Source organism: Patagioenas fasciata, chromosome 2, assembly GCF_037038585.1.
Source record: "Patagioenas fasciata isolate bPatFas1 chromosome 2, bPatFas1.hap1, whole genome shotgun sequence".
Classification (NCBI taxonomy): Eukaryota; Metazoa; Chordata; class Aves; order Columbiformes; family Columbidae; genus Patagioenas; species Patagioenas fasciata.
Window position 1 is genome coordinate 148,519,605 of NC_092521.1, and position 19,579 is coordinate 148,539,183.

At 34.5% G+C, this 19,579-nt stretch overlaps 1 protein-coding gene across 1 annotated transcript in view; it reads left to right on the forward strand.

Annotated features, from left to right (window-relative positions):
• MALRD1 (MAM and LDL receptor class A domain containing 1) overlaps window positions 1-19,579 on the forward strand; it is a 296,432-nt gene that overhangs the window by 181,797 nt on the left and 95,056 nt on the right. Inside the window, exon 29 of the mRNA XM_071805517.1 lies at window positions 813-970. Within this exon, the coding sequence (XP_071661618.1) occupies window positions 813-970 (158 nt within the window). The remainder of the gene's footprint in view (window positions 1-812; window positions 971-19,579) is intronic.

Consider the following 19,579-nt stretch of genomic DNA (forward strand, 5'->3'; position numbering starts at 1 on the left):
TGTTACATATATACTTGACTTCAGTTTTCAAAACTCACAGTATTATGGCAAACATCTATGGTTGTAAATTACCCAGAGCAGTGCCAAAGTTAGAATGAATGAAAGAGCCCATTTTATTCCATCTCTAATGAAATATTTTTTTTTCTAATTCATATACAAACTTTAGTAGAGTTGCAATTAAAATTTGCCAGTGTGTTATTTATATTATGCTTATGTGATTAACACATTTGTTTTTTCGTACAAAATAAAAAACTGAATTTGAAAACCTGCAGAATTTATTGTACTTCTGATTAAAAGCAGAAATGAAAAACTCAAGGACCATAACAGTTCTGGAAAATATTAACTGCAGGCATCTCATTTTTAAATTTCCCCTGACTAAAGAATTTAAATGTGAGTTAATATTCATACATTAGAGTACAGATGGCTGAAAGTAATATGAATCATTGGGAATATCTAATGATTTATAAATATATTAAGTATTTTTAGCCTCTTTCACAAGGTTTTGTATAGTGTGGTTCACTATTTTGAAGGTTATCTTTCAGAAAACTTCCACCTGGAATTTACCACATTGTGGCTATTGTCTGATGTACTGTCAAAATAGCAATTAATGATGTTGGACAAGGACACGTAATCTGAGGAGCTGAGAAACATGGAAGTATTGTAATTTTTTACCCTAAGCAGAGCTTAACTTGTATAGGACATATATAATATGGGAAGTATGCTTCATATGTCTGTGCATTTTCTTTGCTGAGTTTCAGAACCTAATTTGAAAGTCCAAAACAATTTTTCAGTAATACATTATTTAATTTCAGGACATTTCCTGTATCTTGAGGCCACTGCAATAAGCCTGAAAAATGAAAAAGCCCATGTGAAGAGTTCCCAATGGAAAGAATCAAGTAGGACTTGTGTGATGAGCTTCTGGTACTTCATGTCATCAAATGCCACGGGACATATTCGGGTTCTGATTAAGGTAATAAAACACCCCCTTTTTCTTTGGAATAACTGATATCTGTAAGGGTGTATGTACTTCAGCAGAATGGTTCAGCACTGACATTCTGTTTGGTTTGTAGACTGGAAGAGCTTCCGCACATGTCCTTGTTCTGCACTGTTTTTTGTTATTCTAGTCTCTTGAAAATGCTTTTAGCATTTCTCTTTCAAAAGAAGTTTCTCTCAAAAGTCACAGAAAATATTTAAAAAAACGTTTTTCTATTTTCCCTCTTCACACACAATACCTTTCTCTTTTATAGTCTCCGTGTGAGAGCTATCTTCATATTTTGCTGCCATCCCTATTGGTAGCTATCAATATATAACCCTGTCATTCTGATGGGATGACATCCACCAAAAAAATAATCTAGCAACCCACACAAAGTGAGAATAAAATGCAAAAATATTACTTTATTAAATGATTTCTTTTTTTATGTAGGTAGGTAGAGAAAATATAATCAATTGCCTTTAGAACTGCCATTTTCTCACTAAATGTGCAATGAACAAAAAAAAAATATAGAAAAAAAAAGAAAAAACTCTTTAGTTATTCAATTACAAGTGAAAACTGATAGGTTCCTTGAAAATTGACTGTTCCATTTGTTGTTCATAAAAAAGAAAAAGGATTACACATCTGTAAACACAAGTTTTAAATCATAACATAATTCTGAATAAAATGTAGAAATTAATAATCAGTGTAGCAAAAGCATATATTTCACCTCCCTGGGCACACTACACATTTTAATACCATTGGGCATTTTAATGGTGTTCCAACACAATGAACAATATAATAGAAACCTTTTCAAATGACAGCTTGTGTATTTGTGCTTGTATCTGTGCAGGGAGTTCTGGCTATTCAAGTCTAAATCATGGTGTAATTTATTTGCCATATCTCTGTTACCTTCTCTTTCTCCAATATGTCTAAAAATATCTTGGGATAGAAGACATTTTGCTGAACTGCATTAAAATTTCTGGTTTATTTCCCAAGAACATGTTCACTGCCTAACTTTTAATGCTAAATTATATTTTGTCCTGGAAAAATAAATGTCTATAAATTGTTTTTCAAATGTTCTGGATATTATTTAAAAAAAAAATCAAAAGTCTGGAAGATAAAACACTTCAATAGTCTTAAAGAAACAACCTAAGCTCAGTCTGACTGAAATATAAAAACAATGAGCCATTAGGAGATTTTTTCATGGATCCTTAAATATATTTCCCACTTTAGGATGGACAAAAGGATTTATTTTTTAATTTTAATTTTTAATTTTTTTTTTCAACATTGACCTGAACAGAGTATTACCAGGTCGTTATGCTCATTGATAAGAACCGTCTCCTCATTTTTATCTGATTTTACTATCCTAACAAACTTTTCATTAATTACTTTTGTTATTTTAAATCCATGTCTCCAGTGAGCTCAAAGATATTTTTAAAGACAATGTAAATAGAGGGTATTTGAGTAATGACTTATTATTCTTATTCCTTTTTTTAAATGAAGTCAAGAATTCTATATGGAGATAGGAAAAATTATTCTCATGTGGGACTGTTTTGCAGATCAACCTAGTTTACCCATTATGTTACCTATAAGGATTTTTAAGTCAATATTCTAAGTAGAGTTTCTCTTTAGAAGTCTCTGTATGAATAAAAACTATTTATCAACAAATACTCATGGGAAGTCATACTGAAGCTTCTCTTGCTAGTTCAAACTGCAGCACCGATAAATCTCCATCCATTTTGAGTAACTCTTGATTTAAAATTACTATCAGTCAAAGCAGATTGTGATATAGTTGAAAAAGCAAGGAAGAGGAGATGACCTGTGAAGGAATTTAGCATCTCAAATTTGACAGCTTAGCAAGCTGTCTCTAGCTAGAATCACCATATCCAATAAGAGTTGAACTGAATGAACGCCATACACACCAACGGCACAGGAAAGAACAATGTGATAAGGAAATATCATATGTAGGCAGAATAAGGAAGACAGTTCTCTTCCTCTTGAATATCACAATGGAAGAAAAACAGTAAACAAGAGTAAAAAGCCATTTCTTTTAAATCATAGTTCATGGAGTGTATTGGTGTAATCTCTTAATATTGGCATTGCTTGACCATTTTCAAGAAGCTTAAGAATTTTATCTGTCATAGTACTGTAGTAACTCAGCTAATGATACAACCAATAAAACTGCAGGATTATAAAAGGAATACAACAACCAAACATGAAACCTTATTTTAAGGTTTGCATTAGAGAAAATAAATCAATTTTCTAAGGGAATTTCTCTACAGTTACCACTGTTTTCTTGGTGGTTTTTGTTTGGTTTGTTTGGTTTTGTTTTTCTCCTCAAATTGTACTCTGTATTCTTCATATAAACCTCTCTGTACAGGGAATAATAATCCAATCAAAATGATGGGCAGATGAACTACTTGCAAAATTACAGTATTCAAATTAACCCTCTCAACATTTATGCAAATGAAAGATATTGACGTTACAGTTATTTATGGAGCCTCCAATATTGAACTCACCAGCCATTGCAATTACGAAGTGCTTAACAGAATTTCAAAAGCTCACCAGGCAAACAGAATATCACCAGAAGAGATCTGGATATAACTAGTCAAAGCTTTGCAACTGCAGTGGGATTTTGAGATACTTCTAATCTTCTATGTGTCAATTGTGAAAGAATACAGTCCATCATAAGAGATGTTCTGAAGCCAAAGTACAGTATATTCACTATGCCTCTTTTAGAGGTGATGGTGGAATTCCTCATTGGCACTCAATACTGGTTTATTTTATTTATCGGAAGAACCAGTGATTTTTAAGCATGTTTGTAAAGAGGCAAGAAAGCATTCCTAAGTGAACGTAATGATACATTTTATTATTCTGCTGACCTGAAATTTCCTACTGTCACATGAGTTGTTTTTGTCATAAAAAAGAAGCAAGTCTTAGGTATCACAGTGGAAAGGAACACCAATCAAAGAATAAATCCATTTGTTGATGATAATTTTGGGGGGATGAATGTTACTTGCCTTCAATAAAGAGTTTGTCATTAAAAGGATCTAATAGAATTAGAAAGAACCTTTTTCAAGGATTTGAAACGAGCCTCTAAAAAGAAATAAGTAGATGTATAAGGAAGATGAAAGCTGCCACAAGAAAGTACTTCCACTGAGTGGGACAAGGCCAATATATACAGGGTCTTAGGAATATCCAGTGGACCCTACTCATGCATTTGTCATAGTGAATTAATTCCATCCAATTAGTAATGAGCAAAGACATAATGATATTCAGGAGGACAAGATTTCCTGACCAGCTCATGACAAGTGAAGCGGGGCCCACTGACACTGCTGGAGTGTCAGACCGACCTGGCCTGGGTAGCTGGAGCCAGCAACCAGTGTCCTCCCACTGCTCAGAGCTGATCCAGCCAAAGCACTGGGTTTTTTTTTGTGATTCCCTGGCTATTTTTAGTGGAGCAGCCTAATTTCCAGAGCTGTTGACCAGAAAACCTGCAGGAGAGATGCTGCAGATGCCAGCTGATACCTTCTGGACATCTGTATTTCCAGGAGTGAGTAGTTTAAAATGAAATTTTCACAAATCAATGTAATTGATCCGTCTTCTCTGGGAAGTGACTCAAGAATAAAGTCTAAGGTAACAACTCATTTTGCCTCACAGCTTTAAACAGACTCTATATTTCTACATTGATTCTTCTCATGAAAAACAATCAACTCCTCACATTAATATTGAAGTTATAGATTCCATTGTATTCAGGTAGCCTTAAAGCAAATTACCTGACCTCCATACAGCTAGAGGAAGAAACTTTTGATTTTCAAAGATTTGCTTGAATGTTTTACTTCGGAGCCTGTTGAACTTCAAATCATGCTCCAAGCAATGTAGAAAATGTGTAGATTTTTCCTTTGCCCTCTTAGACAATAAATATTTTGGAGAAATTCCTTGAATCTAACGCAGAAGTTTAATGTTTTCTAGTATGTGAATATGAGTGAAATACATTTATGAATATATCTAGCTATATGTTCAGTATAGCTTACATTTATCCTTTTCTTCTTTTGAATCCTAGTATTTTGTTTATTTCAAATAGTTTTCCTTTACGAAGTCCAGGATAAGACATATTCAGGAGAATTTGGTTCCACATAGAAGCACAATGGTAATGGCCTTTATTTAATGAGTTTCTTTATAGTGCTCAAAAGGCACACAGTTTAAAACCCTTTACTCCCATTGTTAGCTTGTGAACTGCTATTAAAAGTTGTATTTGGGACAACAAAATGTCTGGTCTGACTAGTGACTGAGGATAAGGTAGCATCACCTTAGTCCCAGGAGCTTTACAGGAAACCAGTGAGGATATTGTGAAATACCATACTATCAAAAAAGAGAGGAAGATTAACTTTTATGGCAGCTTCACTTCCTAGAGCAAGATATTTTTATATTTACATTTCCTGAACTGGATGCAGAATCTAAACCAGCACTTTCCACCTTTTTGTCATTGTTTCAAACAGGTTGTTTGTAGATCTGATTTTGACCATTTATATAAGTATATCTCCAGGTAAATGGAGTCTGAGACAATGATTAAATAGAAATAAGTCAGTTTTTGGTGGGAGCTTCATTTCTAGAAAACAGTTTATGCAGAAGGAACAAAGAAATATGCACAACCATAGATAAGGGCAGACATGATTCAGTGCATTTTATTTTCTCAGTTGAGTACATTAGGAGGATATTTCAATCTTCTTAACTGTAAATTATTGAAAGCATGTAATTCTTTGTGTTCTTATACTGCAACCAGATGTAAGCATTCATTCCAAAAAGTTGGTGAGCTGGAATAATGCATTCGGATGTACTTTGAAGGAAAAAAATATTTCGTAAAAGGTTTAAAGAATCACACTTGTATTTTGGAATCTTGCTTGTGAAGACAAGAGGCTCATCAGGGGATTTGTAATTTAAAATCATCGTATTTCTAGCAACATATAGGAGAAATTGTTGGTATATGAATTATTCAGCATTTTTTGTTAAAATTCTTTGAGAACTTGACCTTTTACTCCCTTAGGAGATGAGGACAATGGGTAGTAAAGGATTAGTGTGACTAAAGGCGTGTCTTCTGCCAGGCAGGGCAATGCCTGATTAGAAAACTGAGCAGGCTAACAGATTTAGACAGCACGATACATACCGAATCATCGAGGCAACAAGAATATCCTGTAACATTACACCTGGAATCACAAGCCCCTCTTCCTGTTTTCTGTCCCAAACTGGCAACGTATGGCGCCATGTGACATAGATGAAAAATGTACTTTCAGTCTCCATCCTACACAGTTCTCCAGGGTTGATTAAATGAACTTATTTCCCAAATCAGAGATCTCTGGGAGTGATTTATTTTATTGTTTTGTACGTTTATAGTCTCACAGAGTGATAGTGGCTACATTGCTGCTTTTTAGCACATAAGGCTTTGAAACATCTCTGGGATCTTTGCAGGTCAGACTTTCTTTGCTCTTTTCTAACACTTTTCGGGGCAGACATTCAAGAAAGTAAGTTGTGATTTAAGTGTGTCTTGGGACATAGTTCTTTTAAGGATCACAGAGCTGCTATTGAATGATTTTTACTGAAGCAACAGGCATCAAAATCAGGTCTCTTTTATACAGCAGCTGTAAAACAGAAACGTATTTTCGTAAAGACAAAGGACTTTTTCTGAATGATAGAGGTGTAGTCTTGAGCTCTGACCATTTTGTTAAGTTTTTATATCTCTTATTATAAATAGATAAATTTAGAAATTAAATTAACGTGTCTTTAAAAGAAATAAAAATAATTAATGCAACTTGGAACCTGGTGCCTGCTGGCATCTTTTAGAAAGCATATAGCACTGATCAAACCCAAAATCCCAAGACAGCATCTAATTTTCCTGATCAACAACTACTTGAAAAAAAAACCAACAGAACACTGAACATTTCCAAGAGTTCAATTTAATCTCAAAAAAGGTGGAAGATCTTTATTTTTTCCATTTTCCTTTCTCATCTCTTTTTACAGCCCAAGGTGTCTTCCATCAAGAAAAGTATCATTATAGTCAAACAGACTGAACTGAACAGATGTTATACTGGCAAAAATTCAGCAAGTATCAATGTAGCACTAGTGCTCATTGTAGAACATGAATTTGTTTCCAGTTTTATATTCCTTTAAAGCAACTTCTATTTTTAATTCATAATTCGTTTTTAGTGTCTTGGAGATGTTCTAGTTTCTGGTAGTCTTTGATCTTTGCCAGGCTTGCAGTAACAAGCTGTACTGCGATCAAAATTACTTTGATGAATCAATAAAGCATCTTGACACGAAGAGTCTAATTTTTGTGCTTTGAGAAATCTTTTCCGTTTTGAAACCACAGTAGCTTCATGAAGAAAAAAAAAAAAAGTTGTGTTTCTGTGTTTGCTCTAATTCATTTCACAAAGATGGAAGTATCTGATTCCAATTAATTTCATGCAAGGTTCATACTGGATATTTTTTAGTACCTATATTTATTACTTTAATAATCTGGATGTGTATTTGTTTGTAGTTTGACCCCATAGCATAATGTAATGGTGAATTAAATGAAAGATGAAAGGATACTTTAAGTAGAATTGTCTTATCATTGCATGCACTGACATCCTACATGGTAGAAAAAGCAGTTATCATTTGCAGCAGAGACTAATAGGGTCATTGTCATGGGAACTTTGAAAGACTTCTGTTTCTTCCCACTGTCTTACTCACCAGGGAGATGAACCTTTCCATGACCTGGTAACTTTGTTTTACTTGCCCATGAGAGAGTCATTGCAGCTTAGAGGTGAATTGCCTGCAGAATCATGAAAACTCCATAGTTCATTCATAGGAGTTTCTTATCTATGTTTTCATACTCAAATTCTTTTGACAGGCCTTCATGTTCAGTCAGACACCTCAGGTTGTCTACTACCCTCACCACTTCCCGCCTTGTCTCATTCTTTAGTAACATGTTCCTGCAAATTTTGCCAGGCCGCACCTGCAAATTAAAAAGACAAGAAGCTCATTTAAGGAATGTTAGTACTACTGTTAAGATTGAAGTCTTCTTAACAGAAGAAACCATGCTAATGTGATTTTCTGTTTGAATTAATGAAGTAATGAGAGATTATACTGTACTACTACTAAAATCAGGAATTAAAAAGGCTGTTTGCATATGTCCCTGGAATACATGGATGTAACTGTGTGGTCTACAGAGTATATTTGATTTTGCCTTCAGCAAGAGCACTAAAAGGACAAAATTAACAATAAAATTGCATTTCTTACCTCCAATATATCAAAATAGTTAAGGCTCTTAATCTATCTGTGATACTAATTTTTCTTTAGCTCTAGGAGTTTTAGGTGACATGAAACTTTTAAAGGCTTTGTACAAATGCAAATGAAATTAATTACCTCTATTATGAGCATGTATTTTATGGAATTAAAAAAAAAAAAAAGTAGTATTTATCTTTTAGCTGTAATGCTGGGCTCTAATGTGGACCAGGAATAGCTGGTTGTGGTAAAAATATGAGGACTTTCTTAGAAGGATTGAGGTCTTGTATGCTAAAGAGAGTTGGGACACCAAAGAAACTCACAGCCTACCAAATCAAAAAGAAAAACCTAAAAAACCCTTGAGATGATATTAAAGAAAAACCGTGTTTTCTATCAAAATAATCATGTGGATACTTTTCAGATTTTCGTAATAAATAAAAACTATTATACTATTTTTTTTTTCTTAACTTTCAAAACCGTACAAGTGAAAAAAAGTTCTTATAATGGAAAACATTCTAGGGCGAATTTTGTTGAATAGCAGTCATTAAATAAAAACACAGTAATATTATAAACTAGTTTTAGTTCTACTAGTCATACTAACATGAAAACAATTTATAAGCGTGGAGAACAATAGACTGTAAATAACCTTATTTTTTCCCATTATAATGCTAGGGGAAGTTTGATATCACAGGTGACATTTTGCAGTTAATAATTACGAACAACTTGGAGGTTGATTACTTTTTTGCTTAAATCTGAGACAACCTTGTGGAAAGGTTGTATGAAACCACAGTGGAAACTTAGATTATTACAATTGTACAATACCATTTAATTTATATCGCTAGCTTCTCAATCAGTTTATTGAGATGTCACGTAGTTCAAATTCTCTGAGCCTACCAATCAGATGGCTAGAAATCATAAGGTGACACATATAGGATGCCATTGCTATAGAAAGTTGTTAGACTTCATCTTAAAATCACCCTTTCCATGCAAACATGATCAAGTATGTTCTTCCAAAAATCCCTTTACATTGTCATTTTTCATAATTTTATCACTCAATGGTTATATTTTTCCTCCAATTTGCCTTTTTAAATGTTGCAATGGTTCCTTAGTTCACACAAAGAGATATTCTTCTGATAGTTAGCTCTCTGTTTATTTGCTGTAGGGAATAAACCCATTTAGAAAACACAGACAGAACTTCTGCATTACCTGCAACATCTAGAGAAAAAACTGAACAAGTGGAAACAGGGAATTGAGGTTATCACAACTAGTGAAACTATTAACCAGAAGTGGATTATGTAACAGTGGCTGCACTGGGAAGAAAGGGAAGGATGGCCGAGGGATTTTCATTGGAACAAAAAAAAAAAAAAAAAAAAGAAGAGAAAAACATATCACTAAATTTCCTTTTCCACGTTAGTTCTATTTGTATTTGTTTGACAGTTTGGAAGTTGTTATGAAGTCTCATTTACATATTTGAAGTGTGGCTGATGCATGTTTTCATACCTGTCATTTTGCCTTTATGTAGGTTGATGATGGGGTTTTACTCATTATGTCAAAGGGAGTTTGGGGTATGATTTATCTCAGCCTAAAGTAAGCATATGTAAGAGGAAAGGTGGATATTTCTTTCCATATAGCTTCCTGTAGACATGCAACTGTATATAGTAACATTTGATAAATAATATTGGGTACATTCAGAAATGTAATTAGATAAATATTTGAATTGAATATTTGAATTTTGCATATATATTTGAATTTTGGATATTTCAGTAAATATTTTTGATACCTATGTAGATATTTCCTATCTATGCTGTCAATGCAAGCACCAAAATCTGTTTGCAAACTTTCATCTTCTACATCCCTACCATGTTATAGATATTTATAACTTTATATGTCCTTGATCATATCATAGTAGAAAATATGTTTCATAACTACAGATTAAAAATTTAAATCAGATATCTGATTCCTTGGCATTCTCTAAGGAATAAATAGTCGTATCCATCAGATATTACAGAGTTTTCCTCTTAAAGATGTCTCTGCTCAGGATCAATTCAGTGAAGCTTAAAAATACTTAATCAAGTTCTGACTATATAAAGAGCTTATTATTTTTTTCAGCCTTAGTGTTTTGATTCCCCTGAGCCTGTCCAGTTCATCTAATATCCCAGAGCATCTGTTCTACATATCTACAAATCTCAAGTAACAATCCAAATGAAAAGAATATTCTAACGGAATACAAATAAATTATGAAAGTGTCACTAAGAAAGAAGTACAGTTTTATACCAGTGAACATCCCACTACATCAAAGTAGCAATGACATCTGACTGACACTGGTCACTCTCTTATGTGTCCAAAAAAGCATAAGATACTCTTTGAAAATTAGTAGGGAACATTCATGTCAATTCTGTCCTGCAGACTTGTCACTTCGAAGAAGTGACCAATTAAATATTCAGTAAAACCTCAAAAATTTCAGTGTCATTGTACAAGAATTAAGAATTATCATTGCTAATATTAAGAATTCTTTCTAGTCTTATGATTTTACTGTACTGCCGTAAAATAATCTTACTTAAAAACAAACAAACAAACATACAAACAAACAAAACAAACCATGTTTAGTTTACAGCAGATATATGAACATTTTTCACTTTTTAAAGTTTTTTATTTTTGCTTTATTTCAGCAGAATTCCTGTAAAGATATGTTTTCCCACTCCTTACAATCAGTTTTATATACAGAATCAAGGTGGTATTAGAGGAGAATTGCTGAATTGAAGTACTGATTAAAACAAACAAAATCTCTGAAAGATTCCAGATGTTTTGTTCAGCTGAATTGGCTTTGCTTTGGGGCTTTTATTTTTCAAGGCAGCTGTAACCCTAATGCTTTAATTCTTCATGAACAAATCTTCACGTTTTGAAGAGCTGAGTTGACTTTCACACAGAGTGATTCCGTGGTTCTCTTTTCATGGAAATGATTTAGTAAACACTGTGACTCCATGAACAGAAAAATGCATCTGATTTTAGTCACAAACTGTCAAAGATTTGGAGAAGAAAAGTTAGTCCCACCAGCTCAGCTTCTGCCTGCCTGTTGTGTCACTCAAACAGTACTCTCATCCATGTGACTGTTTAAAGTAAGGTGCACCACTTCCAAGCAGACCTTTGCCCAGCAGTGGACCACACGTAGTGATAAATCATTCCAAGATAAGACCAGTCAATACATAAGCGAAGTTTGGTCCTGCTGCCAGAAAAATTTGAAATTACAGTTCAAGTGAATATTGAATAAGTATCCATACTGGTAGATACTTATCTGAATTGAGCAATTTATCAATTTAGTTTCTATTAAACAGCAATTCAATGTGAGAAGATCTAGACCAGATGAATTTCTTTCATTTTTAAGAGAGAGACATGTATATACTTTCTGTTTCATTGGTCACAGAGAAAGCCGAAAAAGTAACTTTTTTGATGCAGCTCAGGAATACCTTTAATCCTAGCTGAGAATTTCAGTCAACATTCAGTAAGGGCCATGAAAGTGCCAAACAACTCTGCACCATCTGACTTACTTCAGACAGTGTGTATAAATAGATGGATACAGGCATACGTGAAAAGAAAGGTGCTTCACAACCCTCATAAAAGACATCTTAGACAAATACACATTGGCAGTATCTGATGTGATCTGTGGTCCTAAGATGTGAGTTTTGCCCATGTCCCAGTTTCACCATGGTTGGTTGCATGTACAGACTTCCCAAGGCACTCAGAGGGCTGTGCCCAGCCAGCTCCCTCCCTATTGAGTACTCTGAAGTCAGGTTGGAACATGGATGTCACCACTGGTTGTAGACTTATTAGGGGCATGCACCTCCTATTCGGACAACAATTTTGTATTTGTTGTCTCATTCCATAATCCATCTGATAAAGAAGAATGTTAACGGGGGAAAGATATGTAGATGTGTCAAAGAGTTAAAGCTGCATAATAAAAGGCTGAAATTTGGAATGTGATTATGCCTCACATTTTCAAATATGGTATTCCGAGTATTCTCTGTAAGAGGAAAAACACGACAGATTTGAGGTTCTACCATTTCCGTATATGTCTTTTTATTATCTTGATTCATAAGCTGGTTTTTTTTGCATCCCATACTGTATATGTTCTGCATTTGTTTAGGTAGTCAGTATAAGTAAAGGTTTGACCTTTGTCTTGTAATCCAGGTAATCTACTTTTGCACAATGATTATCACACTGTCCTGTTTGGCACTGTGGAGGGTTGTAACAGTTGTCCAGAGTCTTCCTAGAGTTTTTGTAGTTGTGATTTCTTCTTTTTCAAGCTTCAGTTTTCCTGAGAATTATCATTACTCAACTCTAAGATGTGGACAATCTGAGGAGACCTTTAAAACACAATTAAAACATAGGTGTGACAAGGTTTGAGTCAAAATTTAACTAAGCTGCCTGAAATGCGAATGGTCTTAAAAAATGGCTTTGATGTTTATTCTTAGTCAGCATTTGAATGAAAGGAAAAAAATGAAATCCAAGTAATAATAATTGTATCCCTTAAGCTACCTGAAAAACAAAACCAAAAGAAGGTAGATTATACTAGGAAATGAAGAAGAGATGTTTGCATTAGAGGAGAAAGGAGAGCTGGGAAGGTTAGGAAATGAAGACAGGATGAAGTAGTACAAGGTGGATAATGAATCCTCTTTGACAAAGTGGAACTGTTTTATTTCTCTGTTCTAATTGGTAAGGATAATGTGCATGATGAAGATATATTTTAAGAGCCTTTTCACAGGATATTCAAAGTTTTAGGAAGGTGACACAGAATAATTAAAAGAAAATCAATACATTATTCTTGCCTTCCCAGTATACATTTCTTTTCCAAAGTAAGAGTTTTGAATGTATAACATCATACCTTGAAATGTCTACCTGCTTCAAACAAAATTGTGTATCCAGATAAATTATCAGTTGTTTTTTGTCGAAGTGTTTTTGAAACTGGCTTTTCTCAACTCAGTATTTACAGCAATTAAGAAACAAAAGCCTAACATTTCGCTCCTAGAAATGTTGCAAGTGCTGTCACTCATGACAGGGTGAGCTGTTAATGACTTCTGATGCTCTAAAGGAATTCAATATGAAATTCCAAAATTCCAAAATTGGTCCATTTTAAAAAAAGGAATTTCATCAGTAGCATAAATTAATTTATCAAATTTGTTCATGTCCCTTGCTGAAATGCCTATTTCTTTATTACAGTGATATTAATTTTGGAAATGAAAACTGGAGAAAAGATATTTCAGAGAGTGAAAATCATCTTAATGCTTTCCACAAAGGAGGAAATGAAAGGGATGGATGAGTAGATGGATGGGCTTTGTCATTAGCTGTTATTATGAAAATCTGCTGAGACTAATACATGCAGACTGTCTAATAGAAGCCTTGAAGACTGAAACATCAGTGGTTCATCTTGTTGTTTTCCTTCTTTCTATAATGCACTGTGAAAATACAATTACGTGATTTTGTAAGTTATCCTTACAAGTGAAGTCAATTTTTCATGCATTTTGCCCAGATCAAATGATTTCTTAAAGATACCATTTGATCATCTTGATGTTTCTTTTTCAAGTGTTTTTATAGAAGGCAGAGACATACCAAACAGCATTTCTGGTTCTTGTCAAAATAGAACTCTGAAAAATTAGAGAGAATCTTATTTTTAATGTATTCTCTTCAGTGCTGAGAGTGATGAATGTTCATTGAAGTCACTGGAACTTGAATAAGCTCATCACTTTCAGCAGCATATCCCGAAAGTAAAAGTCATCCTCTTGCATTACTCATTACTTACATTTTCCTATCTTTTGGTCTTTGGGGAATATTACTCTGTAGATTGTTGCAGTTTTGTTATCTGCCTTTTTGTTATCTGCATCCCTCAGCATCCCTTAGCTTAGTGACAGAAAGTGTAACTTTCAAGTTTAAAATATCTCCCTACACTGCAATTGTTTCTGTTTGTCTCTCTCAGAGCTATTCTAGGTAGACTTAATAATTTTTGAATTGTATATTTAATGCAGAGCTTCAACGTTCAGATAATTAGCAGTAATTTTCTAAAGGTAACAGTAATCTTAACCAAAGGTGTCTGTGGGTCACGTAATAGGAGAGACAAATCTTCAAAGCAGTAGCTAAGGGCAGAGTAGTAAATAACTACTGGTGCACCAAGATTTTCCTACATGATTAACAACATGTAAAAATGTTTTATTTGGTTTGTTTGCATACACCTACCAACATTACACTTGCCATACAGAGTATGCGTCTTTCCCTACAATTAAGTAGTTTGTCAAGGCTGAATTTTTGTAATTAGTGCTGCTATAAAGTGCCATTGAACTTCTTGTATTGAGTTGTTGTCAGCCTGGTGACTGTGTGCCAGAGGACATACATGCTCATTCATAACTCATGACCGAAAAGAAGAAAAAAAGGAAAGAAGATAAGAGGAAAGAGGAAAGAAAATTAAACATAGAATCCAAATCTTGCGTGAACAAATATATTGGCTTGAGTTCATTCTTTGATTCACTTAAATAATTTCAAAAAATTGGTACTATAGGTTGTGAAGAAACTTCTTCACATCGAGGATGACAGAGCACTGGAACAGGCTGCCCAGGGAGGTTGTGGAGTCTCCTCCTGTAGAGACATTCCAAACCCACCTGGACACATTCCTGTGTAACCTCATCTAGGTGTTCCTGCTCCGGTGGGGGCATTGGACTAGGTGATGTTTCGAGGTCTCTTCCAGTCCCTAACGTTCTGTGATTCTGTGATTTATCTGATGTAGAGCTTTTTTCGCTTGAATGAAACATAAGGTCAAACTCTGTACATTTAAGTTACTGTTTTCAAATAACCTAAGCAATACTCTTTTAGGAAGTTAGGTTTTAAGAGGAAATCAGTGAGAAATGAGAAAAGAGATAGAGTCTGTCATATGCTTAGAAAATAATTTTAGGTAAAGAAGACACAATAACTCACATCTTTTCCTTTAAGATAAGAGATTTTGCTATACAGCATCAATCTTCAGTGTTATTGCATTTTAATGTGTTGTGGGTTTTTTGTTTGTTTTGTTTATTTGGGGGCATTGGGAGGGTGGTTTTTGTTTTATTTTTAACTATGTCTGACAGACTTAGTCCTAGGAAGAGATACTCTCTGTTCTGTGATCTGAAGAAATACAGCTTCATAGGAGAGGTTTTTAAAACATGGTAAAATGAGGAAAATGGGATTTTTCTTCCTTCCACTTCCTGTTTCTTTTATGCACATGTAAAAGCACAGGACTGCACTCCACTCTGTATTGAACAAAAGGGGTAAGGAAGGAACATACCTCATCCTGAGACACTTCATCTTTAAACTGTTTGTTCAGCCTTCAAAAGGTTTTAATGATTATACCACACCAAGAAAAGTAAAACTTCATTAAAACCAGTTTTATTTATTAACTTCATTTGCATCTCATGAAAATATTCTTGATTCTAAAACAAGTAGTAGCATGAAAAGTAAACTGCCCTCCTGAAACACTCTTGTAAAACAGAGGGATTACCATGCATCAAAAGCTAGAGAAATTAGCAGTGACAGTTAAAGTCACATTATGTTCATTCCGTATTATGTTTCTGCACTTTGCATAACACATATCTTGTTTTGAAAACTTGGGATGGTAACAGCTTGCCAGGAAGATACTGTTTTCAAAGAAATCTGAAAGGACAGGAGAAAAGCTTTTTCCTAACACTTAAAAAAATATGTAAAAAGAGCTTGACTTCTCTCAGAAGTCTGAAGGGTGCTGCAGAAAGAGAAGCCTTTTGATACAGTAAATCTTGAAATTCTATTTATGGTATTGATAAAAAACAGATCATGTTTTTTGATGAATCATTTGAAAATATTCTGTCTGTGATTAAAAAGCCTTCAAGTATATTTGGTTTGAAGAGTCCAGGAATATTTAGCAAATGTTTTTATTGCCTCCATCCATTTGGTTAGCTCAGCTTCATTTCCTGTGGCTCTGCTGAAATAAATATCAGATGCAAATGAACCAGGGAAATATTTTGAACCCAGCTAGGAAGATGAATAGAAGGAGAGGTGCGGATCAAAAACAAAATCTGTGTTTCATTGCTGTTTCACTGCAGACGTAACAAGGCAGATTGTCTCATAGCGGAACTTTTATAATTGCATTTGGAACACTTAGTGTATTCTTCTGACAGAGAGTGCATTCATAAGAAGTTTCTTTGCAATATCTTGTAACAGGAAATCACATACTCCTCTTGCATGCTTTGGATTAAGTTCCTGACATTGTTCTGACTGTTGTAGAAATGTAGCCTTAAGAATAGCGGTGGTCTCTGCCACATAGGGAAAATATTAAACCCAGCCACAAAATGAAAGGAATTCTAAGGCAGAAAGAAATCCTTCCCTGTCCTTCATTCTTAGTATCCCCTGGTGAATTAATGAGGATATTGAGCCCAGTAAGATATACTTTCTCCCTGAAGTTCTCAGAAATGAGATTATAAACACTTTAGATCATTCTTCAGATGAAGACAAGCATGAATAAGATTCTGAATTGCAATGTAATGAAATCATTAAGAAATAATTCCCCTCAGACTATCAAAAGGTATATAAAAATCCTCTGAATAAGAACAGAATTTTCTAATATGGCTAGACATAGACATATAGATCTAACCTGGTTATGTTCATCTTAGAGAAAATTCTGCCATTTTCTGAAAGGCTTTATTGCCCAGTATGATGGGGTAGTGAGAAACCATGACCCATTGCTACGAGTCAATGGAAAAACATGCCTTTTACTGTCAAGTTTTCCTTAATGGTGGCTCATCACCTCAGCTTGTCCTTCACTTATGTTAACCCCTAGGGGGCAGTGACATGCAATCAATACTAACTTTTTAGTGCCTTAAATGAAAACACTCTCTTTCACATCTGTTTTTAGTTCTCTCAGTGTGTGTTTTTGGGAATAAATGAAATTTTGTTAGCTGATGTGCCAATAACATTGGACTTTCAGATTTTCTCAGATTGAGTTTAGGGGATAGTGGATCCCATGCCATGAAGAAATAAGTCCAAAGTGACAAGTGAGAAACACGATAAGCGGGTGTTCTTCTATTGTAGCCCATGATCCTCTTGTCCTCTAAAACGTATGGGTATGACCAACAAATAATCCTCTTTAAGTATTTTTTTCTGCAACAAGATTAGATGACCATTAAGGATATAGAGACTGCTGGTTTCCTCCCTTCCCACTGTTCCAGAATGGAACAAACAAACTTATTGCAATCTGGACCTATGATGCGGACACTTGATAAATCAGACTCTATTTCTTTCTTTTATGCTATAGGTATAGATACATGTTACCAAGTTAACTTGTTTGAAATCAAAATAACTTTTTGTGTGTCAAGAGGTATGACTGGGCAGCATGGCTGTTGGGTGTTTTTTGATCCATGGAAGGACTTGCACTATGGTGGCTGCTGTGATAGTACTTGCGCAGTGAAACTTCTGCCTGCTCTTGTGACAACATTCTGTACCTCTTTTCCCTTTATTAATAGGAAGTTCTAGTGGTTCCCTGTTTATTTGCATAAGGAAAATATCTGACTTCCTGAGAAAAAGAATTATTATAATACTTGGAGGTTTTATTGATACTTTAGTGCTGTACTGTTGCCTCCAAAATACTCATTATTTAAGTGCTAATTATTAGGTATTGTAATTGGAATATTGATATGTGTGTGCACATACAAAGACTTTTGAAAGGACACACTGGTTCACTGGGTTTTCAAAGGAGCTATGAAATGCTGTTGGTCGTGATTGAGAGTCACCGAAGTACATCCATATCTATATTGTTTGAAAGAAGTTTTTTCTAGATATAACTTGCAAAGGAAGGAGATATTTACAAATACTTTATCCCAGAAGAGGGATGGGGCTCAGAAGAAAACATGGATTTATACATTTTAATAAGTAATAAATGGACAATGAATTCCTGTATCAAGAATTAGACCAGCAAGGAAATAACTTCTTGACAAAGAATAAAAGATAAAGCTGGGGCTATGGTATAAAAGACACTTCAAAATAGTTTGGTTTGGCATTACAGGTAGAATTCAGCTAGAGGAGGTAAAATGAGTTCAGAAAGAGTTAAAATACTTAAAAGAATGGGCTGTGCAGGTCAAAAAAAAAGTTAGATGAAGGCTTTATCAGCCCTTATTAGATTATAAGAACTACTGAATTTTAACTTACAATGTTCTTTGAGATGTTACACAGGAAATGTTTCAAAATATTAACATAAACTGCATAAGGATTTAGAAAGATTTTAGCAATAATAAAATTACAAGCTTGAGTGGCATGCAGGTTGTGGGGCTGTTCACAGAAGTCATAAAAGAAAACATAAGAAAGATTAAGTTACTCTAGCCACACTGAGGGTGACATCCACAGAAAGATATTTAAGACATAGCATGAGATTTTAGTCTGAATAGAGAAAAATCTGGTAGTTATCATGTGTTAGCAGTGATGTGTCACTGTTAGTGTTTTGCTGTCAAATGAGATATCTTGCTAAAAAATATATTTTGATTAAGTTTTTAGGGCAAAAATATTGTGCATTCTGTCTCAGTGAGATCTGAGACTCTCTCTTCTCCCTGCTTTCAAAGACTTGCATATATATAAAAAGTAAAAATTATTATCAAGTCTCATAGTTCAGGATTCACAACTGAAATTTAGCCTTTTGTTTGGAAAGATAAGGTTAGTTTTCCTTCCACATATAGTGTTTTCTGGATGCTAGTCTTTCATGTTACTTTGGAATACCCTCTTTGGCTGAGGATGGTAGGTTGGTGGTTTAAGTGATGCAAGAATCTTATCCATCACTCTGCTGGAGTAGAAATGCAGGCAACAAGAGGATGTAAATCCAAAACTAGATGATTACATGGTTTAAGGAATGTAAGGGAGAGTGTGAGGTGAACAAATATGAACTGGAAGAAAGGCCAAGACAAATGTAATGAGACATGAGGAAAATAATGTGGCTTTGATACAAAAGTCTTGGCATGAGACAAAGAGAGACTGGAATTACATGCAAGCAAGTGTAGCAAAGAAGAAAATGTGGAGCCTAGGGTATGATGCTTACAGTGTAGAAGAGGGCTGAAACCTGAGATGTGGATGAGTGGCAGCAAAATAGATTACAGTTTTGCTTGGTTTTGTTTTGGTTTGTTTGGTGTTTTGGTTTTGGTTTGGTTTGTTTGTTTGGGATTTTTTCTGTTTTTGTTTGTTTGGGTTGGGTTTTTTGTTCGTTGTGTTGTGTTTGGTTGGTTGGTTTTTGGGTTGGGTCTGGTTTTTTTTGTGGAAGAACCACATGTAGCTAGACTCCAGCAGGTTCACAGGAAAATGGGATTTCTGCTCTGACCA